We start from the raw sequence: 23,504 nt of genomic DNA on the forward strand, positions 1-23,504 counted from the left end.
CCAAAGATACTTGGTGCAGATGTTGTGCCCTCCAGAATCTCCTCTCTATACTCTTGTTCTCTTTTCTTTTTCTTCCCCCCAGGTCACGTCATTTCTCGTCTCACTCTCTCCCCTTCCTGGTTCCCTCCTCCTCCTCCTCCCCTTCCTCCTCCTCCTCCTTCTTCTACTTCTTCCTTTCTCTTCCTGAAATTTTCCCTCCTACTGTACCCATGTCTCCTTTGATAGTTCCAGCTTTTAGGAGGAGGAAGAGGCAATACATAAGGAATTTAGTTCTCGTGGTCGTGGGCATGAGTTTCCCTTCTAGGGTAGAACCTTCCGTAGTTAACATCCCCATTGACTGGCCCCTCTAGTAAGTGTTGTTATTCTGTGTACATTCGGAGGAATGACATTTGAGGCATCTAGAATTAACGTTATAGTAATTTTTGCATGGTGAAAGTGACGTACTGTTTCTGCTTGGGGTTTATCAAAATGAGTTGTAAACAATTTACAACTCACATGTTTTCTGAGGAAAAAAATGAATCTGTTGAGTGGTTATTCAATGCCTTCGCAATAACCCATTTTGAAGATAATCTTTAGATGGAGGGACAGGGGCACAGAGAAGTCACAGAACCTACCCAGCTTCACAGAGCTAGCTGAAGAAGGGCCGGGATTTGGAGCTGGTAAGTCTAGCCCCAGAGACAGCGTTCATAACGCCACACCACTCTGTGTCTCTGTGATGAGTTGTGGCTGTGAGACAAAGCTGAGTGCATATGAAGACTGACCCAGTGAACCTGTTCCAGCCCAGTCTGCCCCCCAGCATCATCATCTCTGTGGGTACCAAGGGGGCAGGCAGGAGAGGGGCTCTCTGAGACAGTCCTTTCCATACTGGATTGTCCCTAGTGCCATTCTTCAGGAGACACAGAGGGGAGGAGCACAGGGCTCGTGCCCCTTCTGTGCCAGGGCTTTCATCCCCTCATTTCATTGCTTTTCAGAGTCCCTTTAAGGGTAAGAGGGCATTTGAGAGAAGAAAAAGCATAACGTGTTTATTGGCACCAGGTGTGTGGCGGGGAGATGATCATAGATTTAGGTGCAGTTTTGCTCTTTTAATCCATGTTGTTAAAGATCACACTTTTTCTTCACTGTGATGTGCAAGATACATTTTCTCTTTCACAAAGTGCACTTGAAGCTGGCAAACGCAGACGCACTTTCATCACGTTGTGCGCTTTGCTGCTGAGTCCCAGTTGTACACCACATAAGGAGGTGAAAATACTGTTACAAGAGGCGTGATGACACTTATTCCAACCTTAGAACAAATTTTACTGAACCATCACTAAAGGACCAATTACATTAGGCCCAATTGTTATTTTACTCATGTCTCCAGCAAGAGGGAGGGAAATGATGTCCAGGGTAATTAGGGAAGAGAATTGGGGTACTGTGATTTTATAATAAGAAATACGTATTTCATCTTCATCCAGTTTCTGGCACAGAGCTCCTTAAAGCTCTTGGAATTTCCTAAGCGATAAAAGTGATAAAGGGAGTTCCCGTTGTGGCGCAGTGGTTAACGAATCCGACTAGGAACCATGAGGTTGCGGGTTCGGTCCCTGCCCTTGCTCAGTGGGTTAACGATCCGGCGTTGCTGTGAGCTGTGGTGTAGGTTGCAGACATGGCTCGGATCTGGCGTTGCTGTGGCTGTGGCGTAGGCCGGTGGCTACAGCTCCGATTAGACCCCTAGCCTGGGAACCTCCATATGCTAAGGGAGCAGCCCTAGAAAAGGCAAAAAGACCAAAAAAAAAAAAAAAAAAAAAAGAGTGATAAAGGCGTTTTTTTGTTATGTTGATGACTTGACTTTGGGTCTCAGTCTCAGGGTGAGGGCCGGTTGTCAGGAGAACCAACCAGGGCTTGGAGGGTTGGAACTTTCAGTCTCATCTCCCAACTGCAGGGAGGGGAGAAGCTCTGGAGATTGAATTCAGTCACCAGTGGCCAATGATTCAGTCAATCATGACTATGTAACGAAGCTTCTGGAAGGAATTGGGTTTGGAGAACTTCAGAGTTGGTGGGCACTTGGAGATTCAGAGAGAGCATGGGAGCTCCATGCCCTCTCCCCATACCTCCTCCATGCATCTCTTCCATCTGGCTACTCCTGAGTTATATCCTTTTATAATAAATCAGTGATCTGGTGAGTAAAATCTTTCTCCTAATTTCTGTGAGCAAATTAATCGAACCCATGGAGGAGGTTTTGGGAACCTCTGATTTATAGATAGTTTGTCATAAGCACAGATAACAACCTGGGCTCACCACTGACAGCTGACATGGGGGATGGGCAGTCTTGTCAGACTTGACCTGTGGAATCTAACAGTCTCCAAGTAGATAGTTATCAGAATTGAGCTGAATTGTAGGACACTGCATTGGTGTCTATAGAATTGCTCGGTGATGGTGGGAAAACTCCTCACTCCCAGTGAATCAGGATTGGGATCCAGACACTTAGAAGAGTTGTCATGTTTGTTTGTTTCTTTTTTTTTTTTTTTCTGTCCTTTTGCCTTATCTAGGGCTGCACCTGCGGCATATGGAGGTTCGCAGGCTAGGGGTCCAATTGGTGCTGTAGCCACCAGCCTACACCAGAGCCACAGCAACCCAGGATCTGTGACCTACACCACAGCTCACAGCAACGCCGGATCCTTAACCCACTGAGCAAGGCCAGGGATCGAACCTGAAACCTCATGGTTCCTAGTCAGATTCGTTAACGACTGCACCACGATGGAAACTCCAAGAGTTGTCATGTTTCTTATTGTCTTTAAGAAAGGAAAAAAAAAAAAAACCTGGTTATTTGTTTTTGCTCATTGCTATTATTTGAATGTTCATTCATAAGAAGTAATTAAATATGGAGTTCGCATTGTGGCTCAGCAGTAACAAACCTGACTAGTATCCATGAGAATGTGGTTAAGGATCTGGTGTTGCCGTGAGCTGTGGTGTAGTCCACAGATGTGGCTAGGACCTGGCATTGCTGGGGCTGTGGTGTAGGCCAGCAGCTACAGCTCCGATTTGACCTCTAGCCTGGGAAATCACCTTTGCTGCTGATATGGCCCTAAAGAAAGAAAGAATAGTTGACTGACTATATCCCATATATTTTGGGGTCAATTATAAGAAATTTCTTGATCAACCAACAAATTTGACCCATCATTTTTTTTTACCAATAGTCTTACCTTTGATAAAACGGTAATTTTGTTGATTTTTTTTTTTATGTATCCAAACCAGTCTGCCATGCAGATCCAACAAGTTATATAACCAGAGGCTTGATCTGATTTACTTAGAACTTAACTTGACAAAAATTAGGAACCAACTCGGGACACTGGTAATAATCATGCTGTTTAAAGAAAATCACATTCACTATTCTATACACAGCTTTGTAAGTGATTTCATTCCTAATAATTTAATCCTCCTCGATTTCCATCACAGTTGGAAGTTAGTGCTGTGACATTGTTTCTTGTTTTATTTTTCTCCTTCTACTTTATTAATAGAGATTTTGTTCTTAAAAATAAGCAGTAACGAAGAATGCAATTCTTTATCCTTTCAGATTGCTTTAACAAAACCTCTCTGTTGAAATACAGGGGGGGTTATGATCCTAGTTCTTTTGTCTGAGCTGTCTACAGTTCCACTTGCGCACTGTTTGTATAGGTTGCCTTTCTTTGTGCAGTGAGTCCTCTTTGAAGAGGAGTTTTGCAACTAAATAATGAAATTTGATTAATTGTTTGACTTGCCCTATCATTTCAGAGATACTGTATCTTCAGCTCTCTATAAATTTGAATTCTTACATCTGGTGATTCCCCCTTCGGAGACCCATTCAGTGGCGGTCCTGATGCCCTTGCCTTGTAGGGGAACTTAGAACAGGCCCTTCAAGGATGACCTGGCTGTAGAGAGCCACCTTGCCCAAAGTATCTGCCCCCTTTCCCGGGATACCACCATCCAGAGACAGATGGATGTGGAAGTATAATGGTCTATTCTACCTGACCTAGTTCAGAGCAACTCTGGAGGTCATTCTAGCCTTAGGGCTCCCTGTGGTACTGGGAGTTTGTCATTGGGCCACAGCCAGCTGGACTTCTCCTCTGCCCAGTCCTGCTTCCTTCTCTGGTTCTCCATCGGGTGGAGGCCAAGAGCAAATAGCATACATTTCAAACTCCTATGGCTGCAACAATATTATCTTAAAAGTGCTATTCCAGCCTCTTAATAGTCTATAGACACATGTTTAAATTAAACAGAACATGTGGATGTTTCTACTTTTCCTTCTTAAGGGTTGACACCATTAAAGGATGAATAGCTTTTACCATTACATTATTCTTTTAAAGTATTACATTCTAATTTTCAACCTAGATCTTCAAAATATTTATAAACTCCCTCCAAAAGGAAACCTGGGTCCTTAGTGTAGGAATTAGCAGGTTGCAGAGGAGAAGTAAGTAACTCATTCCATTCTCTGACACTGAAACTGCCCCAATCACATTGTGATGACCAATTATAGGTAAAAAGTGAAATCTGGTCATCTTACCATTGGCATAAACAAATGGGCAAGTATCCCTTCTCAGAACATAGGATGTTTCATAATGGTATATACAAAACGGTGAAGAGTTCAGGGAGACTGGTCTGTTGACTGTCTCATGTTTTAGGACAGAATATTAAAGAGCTCTCCTCTCAGCTTCGGTGATGAGCCTCTCTGGTCACGATGATGTGTGGATGAACGGTGGTGATGATGTACCACATTGTATACAACTTTATCATTTCACCCTTTTAAATCTGACTCTCTTAACATTCCTGGGAGATAGTTTTTATGAACCTGTCACAGAGATGAGGATGCTGAGAGATGAGAGACTTGCTCAGAGTCACACAGGACCCACCCTCAGGTCTTCTGACTCAGGTCTGTTTTCATCTTCACTTCCGCACTTTACGGCACTAGCAAACCAACACATGTGAAAAGAAGTTTTGGCCTCTCAGACCCAAGACATCAGGCTATTTACTCATGAGGTAAAGAAATACAAAGTGGAACTGTTTAAAAATTTGTTCTTGTGTCCTCTGAAGTAGGATGGTCCAAATTTTTTTTACTTTTTGTGCCACTTAAAAAATATTTATATGCCTCCTTTTGTTTCCTTAGTTAGCGAAGAGGTGTTTGAAGCCAGAACTGTCTCATTTCTGTTTATACCAGCGGTGTCTCTTATAAGTCTTGCATTTGTTGCAAGTCTCTCTATGCCAAGCACAGTGATAGGTATTAGGGGTATGGAGGTAAATGTGAAAGACAAGATTCAGCAGTCATGGAGCTTATAGTCAGGGGGTGAGAAAAAAAGATAGTGGAATTTTAAAAATATGCAATTTTTGTGTTTGCTTCAGTGAAAAGGTGAAGTGTAAGACTAGAGACCTCAGGAAATTTCTCCTGAGGTCTCTGCATTACAGGGGCAGCTGGAATGTTTTGAAGATAAACTACTTACAGATTACTTATGTAATCTGTATGAATTCTAAGTGTCTTAACTAAGTTCTTAATGCCCAGTAGAAGTGCTGTATTTGTTTAGCAACCAGATATATTTATCAGGGGTGACCTGCTGGGCCTTTTAAATGTCATTAAATTTGCTTTATCTTATTCATCAGTCATTCATATCCACTAAAGCATTAAGGACAGGTATGGTCAGTTACGGATGGGCCAGATGATGGAAAAAGTCTAGTCTTGAAACTAGATGGATCTGGCTTTGAAGCTGGGTTCCAACCTCTTGCTAGCTATTGACGCCCTTGCTTCTCAGTGTCTTCATCAGAAATATGGTGACAATACCTATCTTAGCGTGCTTTCACTAGGACTAGGGAGGTACAGAGTGAAAAAGACTCGGAAGGAGAGTTCACATGTTGTAGAGTACATGAAAATGTTCAGTTTAACAAAGGTTCTTTTAATTATCACTAAATAATCAAAGGGAAAACATTTACATAGGCAAGTAAACCAGACAGAAAATTCTAGAAGACCACCAATTATACATTCCTCCATACAACATTCTTTTCCTAAGTGCTAACCTTTAAAATTTATTTCTTGGAGTTCCCATCGTGGCTCAGCGGAAACGAATCCGACTAGAAACCATGAGGTTGCAGGTTCAGTCCTTGGCCTCGCTCAGTGGGTTAAGGATCTGGCATTGCCGTGAGCTGTGGTGTAGGTTGCAGCCGCGGCTCGGATCTGGCATTGCTGTGGCTGTGGTGTAGGCCAGCGGCTACAGCTCCAATTAGACCCCTAGCCTGGGAACCTTCACATGCCGAGGGTGTGGTCCTAAAAAGACAAAAGACAAAAAATAAAAAATAAATAATTAAATTAAATTATTTTTGAGGAACGGGGCATACCTGCAGAACAGGAAGGTTAGTGTCTCTTGAATTGTACACAATAAGTACTCTTCCAGAGTGAAGTGAAAAAATAGATGTGATAGCCATATCCTTTGATGGAGACCCACTCCTCATCCTTCTTCCCATCTTAAGAATCTTAAGTCAAGTCAGATAATCTCTTTAAAAACTGAAATAATAGATAAGAAGTATTGTAGAAAAGCCCATCTTTGATAAGACTTGAATGTTTGACTAAATTTCATTGGTAATTTTACCAGACTCTAACAGTATATAATGACCTCTCTTCTTGTGAAATCACTGGACTATTTGGGGAGATAGCATATCATTTATTACTGAATTTGATTTGCTCTTATGATTTTTTTAGCTTTAGATCATTTTACATTCTTATCTGTCTTTTTGTGTGTATATTTTGTCATTCAATTGTACAAGGCTGTTGAGGACAGGCAATCTTTGAATGTACATAGCTCCGGAAATGTAGTAGACCATGAGTGCTTATGAATGGATTAACTGTGTGACTTTTTTTTTTTTTTTTTTTTTGTCTTTTTGTCTTTTTGCTCTCTTTTGGGCCACTCCCGCGGCATATGGAGGTTCCCAGGCTAGGGGTTCAATCGGAGCTGTAGCCACCGGCCTACACCAGAGCCACAGCAACGCAGGATCCGAGCCGCGTCTGCAACCTACACCACAGCTCACGGCAACGCTGGATCGTTAACCCACTGAGCAAGGGCAGGGATCGAACCCGCAACCTCATGGTTCTTAGTTGGATTCGTTAACCACTGCGCCACGATGGGAACTCCAACTGTGTGACTTTTTGATTGATATGAAAATAGAATGTGTGAATGAGTTTTGAGGCTAGAGAAACAATTCCAGGCTTTTAACTACAATCACTTGGGAGTAATACACTCCACCGTTTAATAAAATATCCATAAGGCACCAAACAGCAAAACGTGGTTGGTGCAGGTTCTTCATATAGATTTGTTCAGCTGAAATAAATTAATTGTGTAGTCCCTCTTTCCAGGAGACTACAAATTGACCAGGCTGACAAATAAAAGACAAGGTAAAGGAATAAAAAATATGAACTCGATTGAGACTAGGTAAAATTCCAACCTAACTCAGCTTTTTTACAAACAAAAATGTTCAATAGATCTGCAGTAAATGAATAAACCGATGAACTCAGACTAAAACATATGTGTGAATTGCCTGTTTGCCTCCTCCGAGATAATCATAGTAAAATTTTTCTGGTCTTCATTTCTTCTGACTATAGACAGTAGTAACCTCAGAATGATACTTAGGGTATGGCATGTCTTTAATGGAATCTTTAAGTCATCAGAGCAATTTTGTTCAAAGGGTGGTCATATTTAGAAATAGCTGTTATTCCCTAGACAGTGTTACAGTTGGGGTCTTGCATTTCTGAGCTTACATAATATATCCACTTACCACAAAGTTTGTTTGTTTTTTTGATTTTTTAACACATTATACTGAGTCTGAAACTTAAGATTTTGTACCCAAAGTTTTCTCCTCAAAATGTGTAATTGCTCCTTTTCCAGTCTCATTCACTAGCTGTCTTCCCAAAGCTGGTGGTTTTTCAGAACTCTGTCATTCACCTTTTCTAATGGTTGATTTAAATATTTTCTTTGAGTGCTCTCTTCATTCCCAGCCCTTCAACTACCTGCTGTATCTGCCCTTGACAACACTGAGTGCAACTCCCATTTCTCTTCTTAGCTCCAGACTCATCCTTTTCAGTCTGATGTTCCACAGGTACTTTGAAAACAACTGGTCCTGAATCAGAGTCATTCCTTCCTCCTCTACAAACCTGCTTACCCTCTTATATTTCCTATTTGTTTAATGAATGGTGTCATCACATAAATGGATCACAAAGTCCACATTCTCAAGTCACCCTTCGAGGTTTCCCACTACTTCATTACGTAGCTCAAATCAGTACAACCTAAATATATACAGTTTTTATTTGTCAATCGTGTCTCAATAAAGGTGAGAAAATATCACAGAATCCCACTGATTCTAACTCAGATGCTCACAGGTCCACCTGCCCCTTCTCAGGGGTTGCATTGTCTGTCGTCCTTCCCCATGGCCCGTTCCAGTAACTTCTGAACTGGGCTCATGGCCTCCTGTTCTTTCCACTCCAGGTTGCCTTCCTCCATCAGTCCGTAATCCTCATTCATTTGCCTTCCATGAAATGCAGTGTTCGTAGACAAGTCCTATTCCTATGGGCTACTGAAACATAGGCACTTTAATTATTCCTAATCTTCCGCAGGCTCTGAACGCCATGCACATTCTGGCCCCCATCTCCCTCCCATACTCTTTCCCTTTCATCCATGAACTCCATGGGCTCTTTCCTGCCCTTTTCCATGCAATTCTGTCCTATTCTCTTTTCTTTCTGACCTTAACCAAATAGCATCACCTTTAGGGAGCCTTTCCCTGAATATTCCTCAATCTGAATTAAATGCCCTTGGTCTTCCTCATAGGACTTGCCATAACTTATATTCATATACTTCTGGGGGGGGGGTTGTAAGCCTCTTATAATATTTCTGAACTCTGTGAAAGCAAAGCCTGTATCTATTTTATATACCATTATAAATCTGTATCCCCTGCATGGTATCTGGGAAACAGTGGGCACTCCATCAACACTTCGTGAAGGAATGAATCCATCATCACAACAATTTTTTTGTTGTGTTTTTTTTTTGTTGTTGTTTTTTTTGGTCTTTTTGCCATCTCTTGGGCCCCTCCTGCAGCATATGGAGGTTCCCAGGCTAGGGGTCTAATCGGAGCTGTAGCCACCGGCCTACGCCAGAGCCACAGCCACTCGGGATCCGAGCCGCGTCTGCAACCTACACCACAGCTCACAGCAACGCCAGATCGTTAACCCACTGAGCAAGGGCTGGGACCGAACCCACAACCTCATGGTTCCTAGTCGGATTTGTTAACCACTGTGCCATGATGGGAACTCCCATCATCACAACTATAATGGCATATCAGTAGGCTAACTGAGCTCTGGCGCAGTCTATGGATTATGGGCAATTCCCACCCCGAGGAGCATGTTGTAAGGTTAGTGAGAGTATTGCTATTGCAGGGATAAACTTAGCAATGCTCTAACTTGTATGAAAAATAACCATCAGTGCTCTAGCACCATTAAGCATATAGTATTGTCACATAGGTTAAACCTGATCACAACACACTGGACACCCGGTGTCTGACTACTGCATAGTTCTTCTTTGGAGATCTGAGGTTTCTCCCTAAAGCATACAGCTCGTCATGTAATTCTCCTGCTTATGAACATTCAATAGTTCCCATTAATTTCAAGATAAAATCCAAATTATTTGGCATGTCTAACAGAGTCATTGTCAAGCTGGCCCTGACCGTTCTTTCCATCTTCAGCACCTGTTGGTCTCTACCACAGGTCAGGATCAAGCAAGGTTCCTTCATACCTTGGCCTCTACCAGAAATGACCCACTTTTGTCCCTATGTGGATGTATACTTTCCCTTAAATCGAGTGTCCTGAAGCATTTCACTCCTTCCTCTGTACTTCTAAGGTGTAGTATGCTCTTTTAATTCTAAAATTTATCACATTTCATGATGGTTTATTGGAATGCCTCTCTCCCAGACAAGATGGTAACTGCTGGATGAGACTGTGCATTCCTGGTGTCCAGCCTGATGCATTGTGTATAATGGTACCCAGTGACATTTGGGTGACTGAATGCATTGCCGATTGTTGGGAAGTAAAAATACCTTTGCCTATTGAAGTGATGCTATAAATAAATGGTGATTTTCTTTTCAAGTGGCTCAAAAAGCTGTTTGAATCATAATGTAATTGAAACAAGTTGATAATAATTGCTTTTTCTTCTAGTATTAGAATGTGTTACCTCTGTACCACTGCAGTGGAGGAGACCTCTTTTATCCCAGCCCATTGGCTGAGGGCAGGGATATTTTCTAAACTTTTCTTTTTGGCTCCTCACTGCCTTAAAGGAAAGGCCAAAAGGAGAGGCTTATTTGTGTGTGTGTATGTCTTGGGTGTGTGGGTTTGTTGTGGTAGTGGGGTGGGATTTCTGTCATTTTGATTTTCATGGTGTAGACATACGTCAACTAAGGGTTTGTGTCTTTGAAACTTGCTTGTGTCTCAAATAGTCTTAAAGACCACTTGTCTCATAACATATTCTGTGGCTGCATAAGAATCTTGCTGCAACGCTATGAGCTAAAAAAGGAAATTAAAGGAGGTCTACTAGTAAATAAAAGTAGTGAAAGGACCTTCATTCTTAACAAGTGATCTCACTTATCAGACCTAATCATAACTTTTAGTAACCCAGGCACTTGTCTTTGGGGTTATGTTAAATGAATTAAAACAACCATTCTTTCCACTCCTTCTCTCTTGTCCCACATTTTGCACACTTTGATATTTTTTCAAGACATCCACAAAAAGTATGTTTAACTTGGAAAAAAAAAAACCTGATGTATGATTAAGTCATTGATGTCATTTACTTGATATGTATATTGTAATGCAAATGGCATTGCTTTTAAGAGGTGAGAGAGACAGGTATTTTGAGAAACAATATCCTTTACTGAATCATGTGTTTTTATAAAGTAGCTAACCTCGTTAACTTTGTTAAATAAATGTCCTTTCTGAATCACTCTCTCTTTTTTTTTTTAAATAAATAGGTGGTGTTTGCATTGCTCAATCACAGAAAATCCCACGTGAACCAAGACCTGGAGAATTTGAAAAAATTATCAAGCGCCTGCTAGAAACACCTAATGCTCGGGCAGTGATTATGTTTGCCAATGAAGATGACATCAGGTGCTGATTGCTTTTCTTCTTTATATAGGACCAGATTTGCAGCCCACATCTTTTTCTAACATATTTCGTGTTCAATGTAAAAGCGTGTGAGATTTCACAGGAATTGCAGCATTCTCATGCAACTGCCTTCTGCTACAGAGATAGCAGCCTTCTAGTTTCTCAGCCTGAAATGTTTATCGAGTAAAACCTGGGGACTGAAAGAAATGAGACAAGTAGCAGTAATAGACAGAATGATGTGAATAAGGTTAAGGAGAAGGCTAATTATTAGATGCTGGAATTAAAGTCTCCAATAGATTTCCTTTAGGAGATGATAAGATTCAGGGAGTTAGAAGACTGACTAGTTGCTTAATGGTGACCTGCTGAGTATATATAACTTGATCTAAGCTGGTCTTGTAACATTTGTGTTGAGGTTGTTGATAAATGCAGTATGTTTTATTTCTTTTTATTCTTATAGGAGGATATTGGAAGCAGCAAAAAAATTAAACCAAAGTGGGCATTTTCTCTGGATCGGCTCAGATAGCTGGGGCTCCAAAATAGCACCCGTTTATCAGCAGGAGGAGATTGCAGAAGGGGCTGTGACAATTTTGCCCAAAAGAGCATCAATTGATGGTAAGGATGCACCACAGAGAATGTGTTTCATTTCCAACTGAATCTAAACTCAAAAGCAGAATCAGAGTATCAGCAAATGATGAAAGGCATCCATTATTGGTGGCTCTGGATGGAATTTTTAGCGCTGATGACAAAATCGCCAAGAGAATAACTATTTAACTCAGCATATTACATATATTTTGAATAGAAAAGACTACCCACTTTTTTTTTCTTTTTGTCTTTTTATGGCTGCACACATGGCATGTGGAAGTTCCCAGGCTAGGGGTCCAATCAGAGCTGCAGCTGCCAGCCTACACCACAGCCACAGCAACGCAGGATCCAAGCCTTATCTGCAGCCTATACCACAGCTTGTGGCGTCGCTGGACCCTTAACACACTGAGCGGGGCCAGAGATCAAACCCATGTCCTCGTGGATACTATTTGCGTTCATTACCACTGAGCCACAACAGGAACTCCCCACTAGATGTGTTTTTTTGTTTGTTTGTTTGTTTGTTTTTTGTTTTGTTTTGTTTTTTTGCCTCTTTGGCATTTCTTGGGCCGCTCCCGTGGCACATGGAGGTTCCCAGGCTAGGGGTCTAATCGGAGCTGCAGCTGCCAGCCTACACCAGAGCCACAGCAACTCAGGATCCGAGCCGCATCTGCGACCTACACCACAGCTCACAGCAATGCCGGATCATTAACCCACTGAGCAAGGGCAGGGATCGAACCCGAAACCTCATGGTTCCTAGTCAGATTCGTTAACTACTGCGCCACAATGGGAACTCCCTTTTTTTTTTTTTTTGTCTTTTTTTAAATTATTATTATTATTTTTTTCCCATTAGATGTTTTTTAAGGAGCACTAGTGTTGGCCTTAGATAACTCTGAAATGTTAGCAGTTGCCTTCTAAGTTCGCCTGTTTCCACGGGCATATATGCTGATGACAGCATCGTTGGAGGGAGAGTGCTTGCTTTATAGCAAATGAAGATGTGATGCTGGCCTAACTCTTAGATAAATAAATGTAACAGCAAAGATGTGGAGCATCCCTGAAAGACAGTCTGTCTCCCAAATATCTTTTCCAATGATCTTGACAGTGACTGAAATTCCTGCCTTTGCCATTAGCCTTTGGAGTAAGGCATTATTTCCAGGTGGTCTCCCTTCAATGGTAGTTACCTGAGCAGGCTGACATGTTAGCCCATTACCCAGGACTCCATGAGGTTATATTAGTAAGGATCAGTTTATTGAATTTGCTGAAAATGGGACATGCAGGACAGATAAGTCTCGAGGTGAGACACATAGAAGCCTGGAACATTGACCCCGCTAGGAGAGAGCGGAGAATGAGAAAAGTCGGAGTTCGTTCTGAATGTTCAACATGAGGTCCCTGAACGCTGCCACTGGGAGAGGGGGAGGTGGTGAGAATGACACCCCAACAGGCTCTCCTGCTGCACACATCCTTAGAGCCAGGTGTCTGAATAGGGAACGGTGGGGGTGGAAATATTGTCCACTGATCCCCAGTGACTGTTGCCATAAGGGAACCTTATTTCTGAGCTATTGGCCCTTCCCCATTTTAAAAATTTTTTTCATTCAGTGATCACAATATAATATAATATCTATTCAAAAACCCTGACAGTATTTGGTTTTGATTTTGAAGGAATATTAAAGTCATTCTTTTCTTCTTTAAAATAGGATTTGATCGATACTTTAGAAGCCGAACTCTTGCCAATAATCGACGAAATGTATGGTTTGCAGAATTCTGGGAGGAGAATTTTGGATGCAAGTTAGGATCACATGGAAAAAGGAACAGTCATATAAAGAAATGCACAGGTAGTCACTGAAATGTTTTCCTTTGAGCATTTGTTTTATCATTACCTGAAAGATGAGGTTTTTCTGCGTGGATAATGATGACGGTATTTTCTGCCTCCTTGCATCCTTTGTTAGAGTTTCGCAGCCGGGCTGAGCGTACACTGATCCTTCAACAAACTTAGGTTTGCTCATCGGTTCTTACAGTCAACAAACAAGTGTTTATTGAACATGTGTCTTGTGTCCCGCACTGAGGTATTGAGTGTCTACTTTCGTCAGAGTATTTTATAAGGTTTGGTGGGATATTGACAAATAAGCAAGATGTGATTTTGCTTTGCCAGGAGCTCAGAATGTAGTGAGGATGACTGGTCATAACGAATTTCTCAGAGAGAGTGTTCAACTATTTCGACCCATGCGCCAGTATCCTGCATCGTGCCCTCTGCTGTGGGTTTTTGTTGCTCTGCTTTCTGTATCTAGTGCTTAAAAATAATATGCTATTAAATGTGCATGTTTTAATGTTAGAATGAAACTTTTTATTTGCAGATGACGTGATTGTGTACATAGAAACATCTATGGGATTTAAAAGTTTCTAAGAGCTAGGTAGTACATTTTGCAAGGTCAATACAAGATACAAGGTCAATATAAATATCCTCCCCCCCCTTTTTTTGCTATTTCTTTGGGCCGCTCTCATGGCATATGGAGGTTCCCAGCCTAGGGGTCTAATTGGAGCTGTAGCCGCCGGCCTACGCCAGAGCCACAGCAACGCCAGATCCGAGCCATGTCTGCAACCTACACCACAGCTCACGGCAACGCCGGATCGTTAACCCACTGAGCAAGGGCAGGGATCGAACCCGCAACCTCATGGTTCCCAGTCGGATTCGTTAACCACTGCGCCACGATGGGAACTCCAAATATCCCTTTTTAATCCATATATGGATTATATTAATTACTTCTATATATAATTATTTAAAACACATGGAAAATAAAATACATGCAGCATGATTAAAAAGAACATAAAAAGTGAGGAGTAATTTTTACAAAGATGCATAAATTTTCTACACTAAAATCTTCTACACTGAATGAGCATTTTATAAGCAGACACTCCTCCCTCACTCATCCCTTGACTCCCCCCATACCCTCACATTTTTATGTGCCCTCCTTTCCATCTATTTACTTTCTTTGAAAATAGCTGTTCAAATAAAAGATGTAATATGATAAGTGCTAGAGCAGCCATAGAACTGGAGTGGGCATGGGGATGGGAACACAGGTCATTCTCCCCGGCACTCCATGGCAGGATCTGACTCCAGGCTTCCTGTGTGAAATGTGAAAAGAGTGACCAAGTGGTCCCTGGCGAGAGGGTGGCCATTACTGTAGTTTCTTTGGTGAAGATGCTTTGCTAAGGAGGTGACATTTGAGACCAGACCTAAATGGCAGCTGTTGTCAGCCTTGTGAAGATAGGAGGGCAGCCCATTCCAGGATCCAGGGCAGGCCTCTGGTTGAAGGTACAGAAAAAAAAAATGGTCAGGAAGGCTAAAGTGAATGAAGATGAGGATGGTTGGAAGAGGGAGAGGGAGGGAAGAGAGGATAAGGAGACAGGCTGGGACTAGCTTATGTGAGATCTGGGAGTTCTTCTAGAAGCTGCGGAGCTGAGGTGCTGAGGCTTTATCTGACCTATAGGGTAAAATAATTTGTGGCTTTTCATCCAGGGCATTGCTCAGACCTCTGTCTCTAAAAGATTCCTCTGGCAGAAGCGCAGGGAGGGTTGGAGATCAGGGGAGAGGAAGGAGAAAGGTCAGCCAGCGCCCCTCTAGTAGCCCTGGTGATGGGCAGTCAAGCCTAAATGAGACAGACGTGCTGGTTAGGGGTAGAACACAGAGTATAGCCGTCCTAGTAGCCTTACAGTACAGGGTGAGTGATTAATGCTGGGGATGGGGGAAGGGGTGGTGAGTGGCGGAGGTCCTGAATGTTCAATCTCTGTGGACCAGTCTAGGAAATGGTGATGTAGTGACTTCACAGAGAAGATAGCATGAATTTGGAGGGATGAGCTTGCATTTGCTTCTGAGCTCAGCTCACCCCGTGGAACTGCACAGAAGGTGGCAGCATAAAGTCTGGGACCCTACAGAGTGGCTCTAAAAATACAGACTAGGGAGTGGCAGATGGAGACCTGGAAGTTAAAGACAAGGACGGAGATGCAGTTGCCAGAGGAAACTGAGCAGAGATGAGGGATGACGATTTAAGCTTCTGGGGAGGAGCCAGAAGAGGGAAAGAGCATGGCAGGCTGGGGAAGGAGAGCGAACTCAGGGTGCACGCAGGTTCAGTGCTGCTGAGAGTCGTGCCTGAGGGACAGAAGTGTGACAGAGATCAGATCACGAGGGCTGGAGACAGAACCGGAATAGAAGAAGTGGAGGAAGGAATGCTTTTTAAAGACGTTTGGTGGAGAAAGAAAGGAGATAACATAGGGAGAGCTTGAGAAAGAAGCAGGATTGCAGAAGTTTCTGCCGTATAGGGCACCTTTAAGCATGTTTTCAGATACATCTAGAATTCAGAAGGAATAACTAGAGAAAGAGAAGTTAAATGTGGGATAGGATCTTGATAGAAGCTTTAGGAAGAGGCTGAAGAGGGAAGTGTTACCTTTAATAGATCAGGTTGTTTAGGTGGGAAAAAAAAGGTATATACAAACACATACATAAGCAGAGGGGAAAAAAAAACAAACCCACAAAAAACGCCCATGATTAAGGGCAAAATTTGGACAGAAATATTAAGGAAGTTCAGAAAACGTATGACTAAGTTCAAGTTGTAAAATTTAAAGCTTCGTGGAGGAGATGAATGTTTGATAACAAGAGAGATTTAAGAAATGAGGGGAAATGATGGGTCAGTGGAGAGCGGCACAGAGATGGGTGAAAACAGTGAGAGGTTCAGCTTATTGGAGCGGAGTTTGCATGTCAGCCAGTGAGGGGATATAAGGAGGGGTCGGTTTATAGGAAGGTCTGAAAGGAGGGCTGATACACAGAGTAACTTTGCGGTTTTCATTCAGATGTATTTTACGCTGTGCTTAGTTTCAAATTCTGAATGTTATTGTTAGGTCGTCTGCACATTCCCATCCTACTGTTGCTTAGATGATGTTAAAGAAAATTTACCAGCTCATGAAACAGATGAATTCAGTTCTATTTACACACATATAGGATAGAACTGGCAGGAGATTAGTAATGAACTAATTACAACTTTTAAACAGACTGCTTTCAGAAAATTTACCAGTTCATGAAACGGATGAACTCAGTTCTTTTTAGACACATATAGGATAGAACTGGCAGGAGATTAGTAATGAACTAATCACAACTTTTAAACAGACTGCTTTCAGAATAATCAATTTCTTTTTACTTAGATTTCCCCCCGAATGTTGATGTCTATAGATGTCCTTTTAGCATCTGTTGATTGTATATATGGAATACTTACTTCAAGCATAAATACTGAACTGGGTTGTTGTAGAATCCAGACCTGGTGGCATGTCTGTTTCATATTCCTTTGATTTATTCGGGTGTTGCTAAAATTGTGACAATCTGTCTAATTAGAACTATTTCTAGTGCAATGAAAATGGTGTTTCCTCCAAGTGCTAGGACAAATCTACCCTTAGGGGATGGGGTCAGTAAACAGATTTTCATGCAAATTCCATTGTAGATGATCCTGAAATAACTTGTCTCTGGGTAGACAATAAAGAATGCAATGTTCTATCATTTTTTCGAAAACAGTAACACATGAATATTTCCAGTTGGGAGAGAAGAAACTTGTACCCCTAATTGCCATCAATGCCCAGTTTTTATCTCTGTTTTGGAGAAGGAAAGCAGATGATTGAGTGTGTGAGTGGACAAAGAGGAAATATACTTAATGTACTTAGGAGTGAAAATTTACAGGATATTCATGAGTAGAGGGTCCAGGATTTGAACATTATTTTTATTTCCAATTTGCTCAATTCCATCTCATTCAGAAATGAATGTATACCATTGTGCATGTTTCAAAATGTGACCTTACAGGGTTTACATCTCAACCCTTCCCAATGAGTGCAAAAGCCAGAGAACTCTGAAAGCGGAATATCCACAAGGTCCTTTTTGCTGCATTTGGAGCATCATTTGCGGGTTATGTTTTGAGTAAACTCTTACATTAGGCGATGGTAGTCTGTGAACGTAATTATTTGCTTCCACTGGGGGCGATACCGGCGATGTATTTACATGGATAAGCGAGTGCTTCCCAGCAGGCTGGAGCTTCTGTCCTATCAATTTTCGGGAGAGAGAATGTCTTCAAGCCGTGAGACGCATCCCCTTCCTGAAATTAACTTGGTACCGTTTTCCGAGATGATGTTCCCCCCCACCCCGGAATCTCAGGAAAGCTTTCAAAAAGATGTGATACTACTGTTAACTTTGATATGCTGGCCGGATTCCAAAGTGAAGTAATTCCTACCATCCACTTAGCTATTTATGTAGTTATTATTGCTTCTGAGAGCTGCTGAGTTCTAAAAGCTACTACTACTTAATCCTACTTAAAATTCCCTTTGTCTCCCTCAAGAAGAAAAAGGGATTCTTTTATACTTGTTATCAGTGGTGATGGGTGTTATTTTATACACTTTTATTTGACCTCTCCCTCCCTCCCTGTGTTCTCTCAGACTTAATGCTTTTCTGCTGCTCCTGACCCACACGCCCACACACCCTCCCTGGAGGATTGGGGTCTTCCTCGTCTCTCCTTGTTTTGGCACATTTTTTACACACCGTTTTCCCCCCTCAGGGATCTGCCTGAATTCCTCTTCCGCTGTTCCCCTTCATCGGCTCATTTTTTTCTTTTCCTACCGGTTCTCTGATCAGTTCCTTGCCTGACATTGTTCTTTCCAGCTGGACCCTGACTGACTGGCAGTGGAGAGTTTTTCTTTTGAGGTTTCCCTTGACTTTTGCAATGGCCGTGATTCTCATTCGTGTCTTCCCTAGGGAGGCCTGAGAGTCAATGTTGCAGGGACATGAGCAAGTGCAGAACAGTTGCTCCTCCAGGGCAGTCTCCCTCCTGTGTCACATTATGTCTTGGCTTTTGTTTCTCCATCGTGAATTGTAAATAGCTCTGTCCTCATCAACATAGCATCCTCTGACCAACTCCCTAAATCCAGTCGGTTCCATACAGCATCTGGTGTTTCTTTCTTTTTTTTCTTTTTAGGAATACACCTGCGGTACATGGAAGTTCCCGGGCTAGAGGTCGAATTGGAGCTGCATCTGCTGCCTACACAGCAGCTTGCAGCAACGCCAGATCCTCAACCCATTGAGCAAGGCCAGGGATCCGCATCCTTATGGACACCAGACAAGTTCTTAACCCACTGTGCCACAATGGGAACTCCCCATATAGCATCTTTTATGTTGTTGTTGTCTTTTTAGGGCTGTACCCACAGCATATGGAGGCTCTCAGGCTAGGGGTCAAATTGGAGCTATAGCCCCTGGCCTGCACACAGCCACAACAATGTCAGATTCGAGCCATATCTGGACCTACACCACAGCTGATGGCAACGCTGGATCCTTAACCCACTGAGTGAGGCCAGGGATGGAACCTGCATCCTCCTGGATGCTAGTCAGATTCATTTCTGCTAAGCCACAAGAGGAACTCCCCAATATAGCCCTCTTAAAACCTTTTTTTGCCTCGTTCAACCATCCATCCACCCATTCATTCATTATCCATCCACTCACTTGTTTATTTGTTTGGGATAGCCCGCCTCATGCCAGAGATTGCTATAGATATAGACAAAGACTAGACTACCTTGCCTTCAAGTTGCTCACACAGACAAATCCACACTGCCTTAATGAATTTGAAGTGCTTCCCTTGTCTGGTGGGTTTTAATTCTCAGCCAGGAGGTTGGTGCACGGCTGCTAAGCCTGCATATGGCTGACACTCAGATGCTAAATGGTGGTGAGCATATGCTGCTCGAAATGGCCTATTGACTCTTATTTATGATGATAGAAATAGTGGTAACGGGAAAAGCAATGCACAAATATGTTTCTTCCTGCAAACAAGCCATTCTGTCTGTGAACCAAATAGCAGGCTCAATAATTAGCCCCTGAAAGTCCTGTCAGTTTACTTTCTGGTGCCAGAGTAACTAGGTAGCTTTTGACGTGTAACTGTCTCTCCACCTTTCCCTGTTTTGGGGACTGTGGAAGATGCAAACTTTTACCTACTCACTCAGCAATCATGGAGACCTTATTAATGAATTGGATAGTTTGCAAAGGGGATGGACCATACGATTTGATTTGGTGATTCAGAATGAAAGGACGTTAAGGTAACTTTTCCTTCAATAAAATGTATTCTATCATCTGCATTTGCTCCTTGCATAGAGAAAAAGTATGTTGGGGACAATATCTTTACATTAGCACCACAAGGTGGCCATTAGCATATATGTTCCCATTCTTATCAAGTGAAAAAGCAGAAATTTCAGAATGACTTATTTAGTCCACTTCTGGGATTTCATACTGAATTTCAATATATGCATTTGACAAAATGAGCATTGATTTCAGACATAACCTCAATTTCAGAATTTTAGAGCTGGGACATAAAAATCAAAAGCATTCTTTTATTTTGTAGAAGAAAAAAATGGAACCCCGAAAAGTTTAGTGAATGGTTGAAAAATCATATTGTCTTAGAGCTGCAACGAGATCCTTGTCTGTTTTGTTTGAACTTATACTTGAATTTTATATCCTCCATTTATTTTTTATTTACGTATTTCAGAGTTCTTAACTGTATCATTGAAAACTGTTTTCTTAAGATACTTTATGTATGACAGCGATGCATTATGAAATTTTAAAATCACCAGCTATAAAGTGAAACAAAAATAGCATATTTGTTATTACCTAATCATAGAAAAGTCTAATATGTTAATATTCTTCATATTGATTTTTGGTGTGTATATAGTATTTGTGAGTTGGTCTTGAATAGAATAAAGCTCTTCATCCAGTCCTCCTCCCCCCATTTATAAGAGTAGACCTAAGACTACATTAAAAAGAAATGGACAAACTATCAACTCTAAGCTTCTATGATTTCAAGCCCAGAGGCATTAATTGTAGAAATTCACTTTGCTAAATTACAGTTAGTTTGCTAATTTATTATTTCCCTTGTAGGAACCCCCCCCCCGCCACCTATTTTAAAGCAGTGCAGGAAGCACTGTAATATATAATAGCACTTTTAGAAGTTCAATGAACATGTAAATCACCTGAACATCTGGTTAAAATGCAGATTTTGATTTCATAGGTCTCGGTGCAGTGGGGGGTGGGGGTGGGGAGTGGAGAGGCAGTTTCTGACCAGTCCCAGGTGATATGATGACAATGTGGACTCTGGGCCACAATTTGAGTAACAGGTGGCTATTAGTTTATAGAAATAAAGGCACCTGACCTTTCATTAGCATAATAGATACTCAACTGTGCTAAAGATTACTGATAAACTCAAGATGTCTTAAAGAAGGTCATCCAAATAAGACTACGAATTTTCAAATACAAAAATTTACAATCCCTAATATGTGTTATACATACTGTCTTCAATAAACTATTTGGATTAGTAAAGTATAAAGATACAGTAATGTGTGTGTGTGTGTGTCGCTTCATTAGGAAATTTGAAAGTGGGAGTCTTAATTACTCAATTTAAAGAAATGTACACAGATGCACCTGTACCTCCAAAATCTGCAAAGGAGATTGCAAAGCTTGCCATGTCAAGATCCCAAAATACTCTGAAAACTTAAAAAGAAAAAATTGCACTCTCAGTCATAAATATCCATACAGTAAAGGAGTTGGAAAGGTCCATAGAGATCATTTTACTCAGTTCTTCTGTTTCTCAGTAAAGGAAATGGAGGCCCATTCTGCCTAAGGGAGTTATCTAAAGCCCTACATAGCTGCTACCTGACTGAAGGTGACAGAAGGGCTGAAATCTGATTTGACACTTGATTCTCTCCTTAACCCTTTCCTGTTCTGAAAGCCTTTCCCAGCGAGGGGCCGAGGTGCACTGACCCATTTCACTATGTTTTCCTGGTATGGTGGCCTGTTTCCTCAGTGGCCATTGAGAGGTAAGTATTCCCTCTTTGTGATCTCCCTGACTTCTTAGTGGGTCAGATTGATGCTCTTGGTCTCAGAAGCATTAATACTGCTGGAAATGTGGAAGCGTAAGGAAGTGTCTTGGGGGTGAACTTGGAAGGAACATAAACTCTTGCATTTTTTCAGGTCGTAACTTAAAACAGAAGCACATCTATTCTATAGAGTCAAGATAAATTTAGGAGTGTAGAAATGTCTTTGTGCAAAACATGCAGTGGACTCAGGCATTAGCTTGATGGGTTGGGAATCAGCCATATCTCTGGGGAACATGGCAAGGGACTCAGAAGTGGACAGGGAATATAAGCAATCAAGTGACAGTTAAGCATTTTTGAAAACCATTTTTTTTTTTTGAAAACCTATAATAAGGCTTGAGCCAGTGAGAATGAGGGAAGGGTTAGAAAAGTACAGAAACATTAGAAGAAAATGTCTTTCTGTCAGTGTTTATTAAACTTCAAGTTGGGGAACCAGTTCATTAAAACAAAATGAAACAAAGAAAGAAAGACTATACAGATGGCTCAATATTCAGAAAATTTGATATCCCAAAACAGATAAATGCAGGGGCCAACTATTTATATTACAAAAGGAATATTTATTTTCTAAGAAGTTTTACCTTAAGACTCCTTCAATCCCATGGGATTTGAGGAAATTCCATGGCTACATGGATGACTTGATGAAATAAAAGAGATTTACTATAAAAGAATTCTGTTCCTAAGAATAGGAACACATCCAAACAAAAAGATCGACATATTCAGCTGAACAAAGAATTAGATACATTAGGGCAAAGCAGACATCAAATGAGATGTGATCAGAGTTTACTAAGGCTGATTAAGAAAACCTTCTGGAGAGTTTTAATTTTTGGTTACTTGTAGCTTTTGTTAAATCTCTATTATAACGTGTTAGACTACTCCAATCCCTCTCCTCAAGGAGCTTGTATTTAATGAAGATACATTGTTTGAAAAATGAAGAGATTAGATTAGAGATTAGCCTCTTATGAGCAGGGCCTGTATCTTCATGGCTTAGCAAATCATAGCATTCATTATATGTTTGTTAAATTACTTAATTGGTCCAAAATGATGGCCAATAGCTCTATCTCTTCATTCTAATCATGTAGATATGATGATGGGGCCTAGTTTGGCATAAATGTGACAAATATTTTAATTGTTGGAACGGAAATTTAATGAACAGAAATGCTTAATACAGATGCTTATGGTAAAAGAGCCTTTACTATCATTTAATAGTAAAATTTACTCTTCTGGTATTTTGTCCTTAAATTTCTGACTGCACTGCTAATATGGAGATGAGAATATAATTCTATAAACATATGTAGGCCTGTGCCTTTCAGCCAAATCTAACTGGAATATTTGATTTCATGATTATAAATGCCTTCTATAGTGTTATATTTTTTAAAAAATTACATTTATACTATGTGGTGGGGTGGAACATACTATATATCTATACTACCTATTATGAGGTAACAGAATAATCAAAAGACTATTTGGAAAATATGATATAAAATACCAGTTAAGAATGTGTTTATTCATTACATTTAAACATGTTTATTATCATTGGTTTTCTTTCCTCACAAAAACACAGGCATCAGGAAGGCAGGGACTTTGCTTTGTTCTCTGTGACATTCAGTGCCTAGGATAGCATTTGGCAAAAATAGGCTTTCTTAAAATACCTGTTCAATGCATGAATGAGCTGAATGCAGCTTATTTATTATATAATTTTTGTCAGGCACCATTAGATGTCAGAGGCATGTTAGAAAGCAAACAGAAATGGTCGTTGCCCTCCTGGGGCTTACCATTTGATGGTGAAGGTGAATAGTTAAGTTACATCCCTGCAGTGAAATGTGTTATGTATGGTTGGTGAGTAGTGCGAGCATGCTACTACCTA

The 23,504-nt window shown here is 41.2% G+C and overlaps 1 protein-coding gene across 2 annotated transcripts in view; it reads left to right on the forward strand.

Annotated features, from left to right (window-relative positions):
- Positions 1–23,504, forward strand: part of GRM8 (glutamate metabotropic receptor 8) — a 795,220-nt gene that overhangs the window by 329,558 nt on the left and 442,158 nt on the right. For both annotated transcript variants that reach the window (XM_021079053.2, XM_005673194.4), the window contains exons 3-5: positions 10,996–11,131; positions 11,586–11,740; positions 13,402–13,539. In XM_021079053.2, the coding sequence (XP_020934712.2) occupies positions 10,996–11,131; positions 11,586–11,740; positions 13,402–13,539 (429 nt within the window). The remainder of the gene's footprint in view (positions 1–10,995; positions 11,132–11,585; positions 11,741–13,401; positions 13,540–23,504) is intronic.

Source organism: Sus scrofa, chromosome 18 (assembly GCF_054392235.1).
Source record: "Sus scrofa isolate SSC_HxYL_T2T_F1_AM1 chromosome 18, Sscrofa_HxYL_maternal_Yorkshire_Landrace_v2.0, whole genome shotgun sequence".
NCBI lineage: Eukaryota > Metazoa > Chordata > Mammalia > Artiodactyla > Suidae > Sus > Sus scrofa.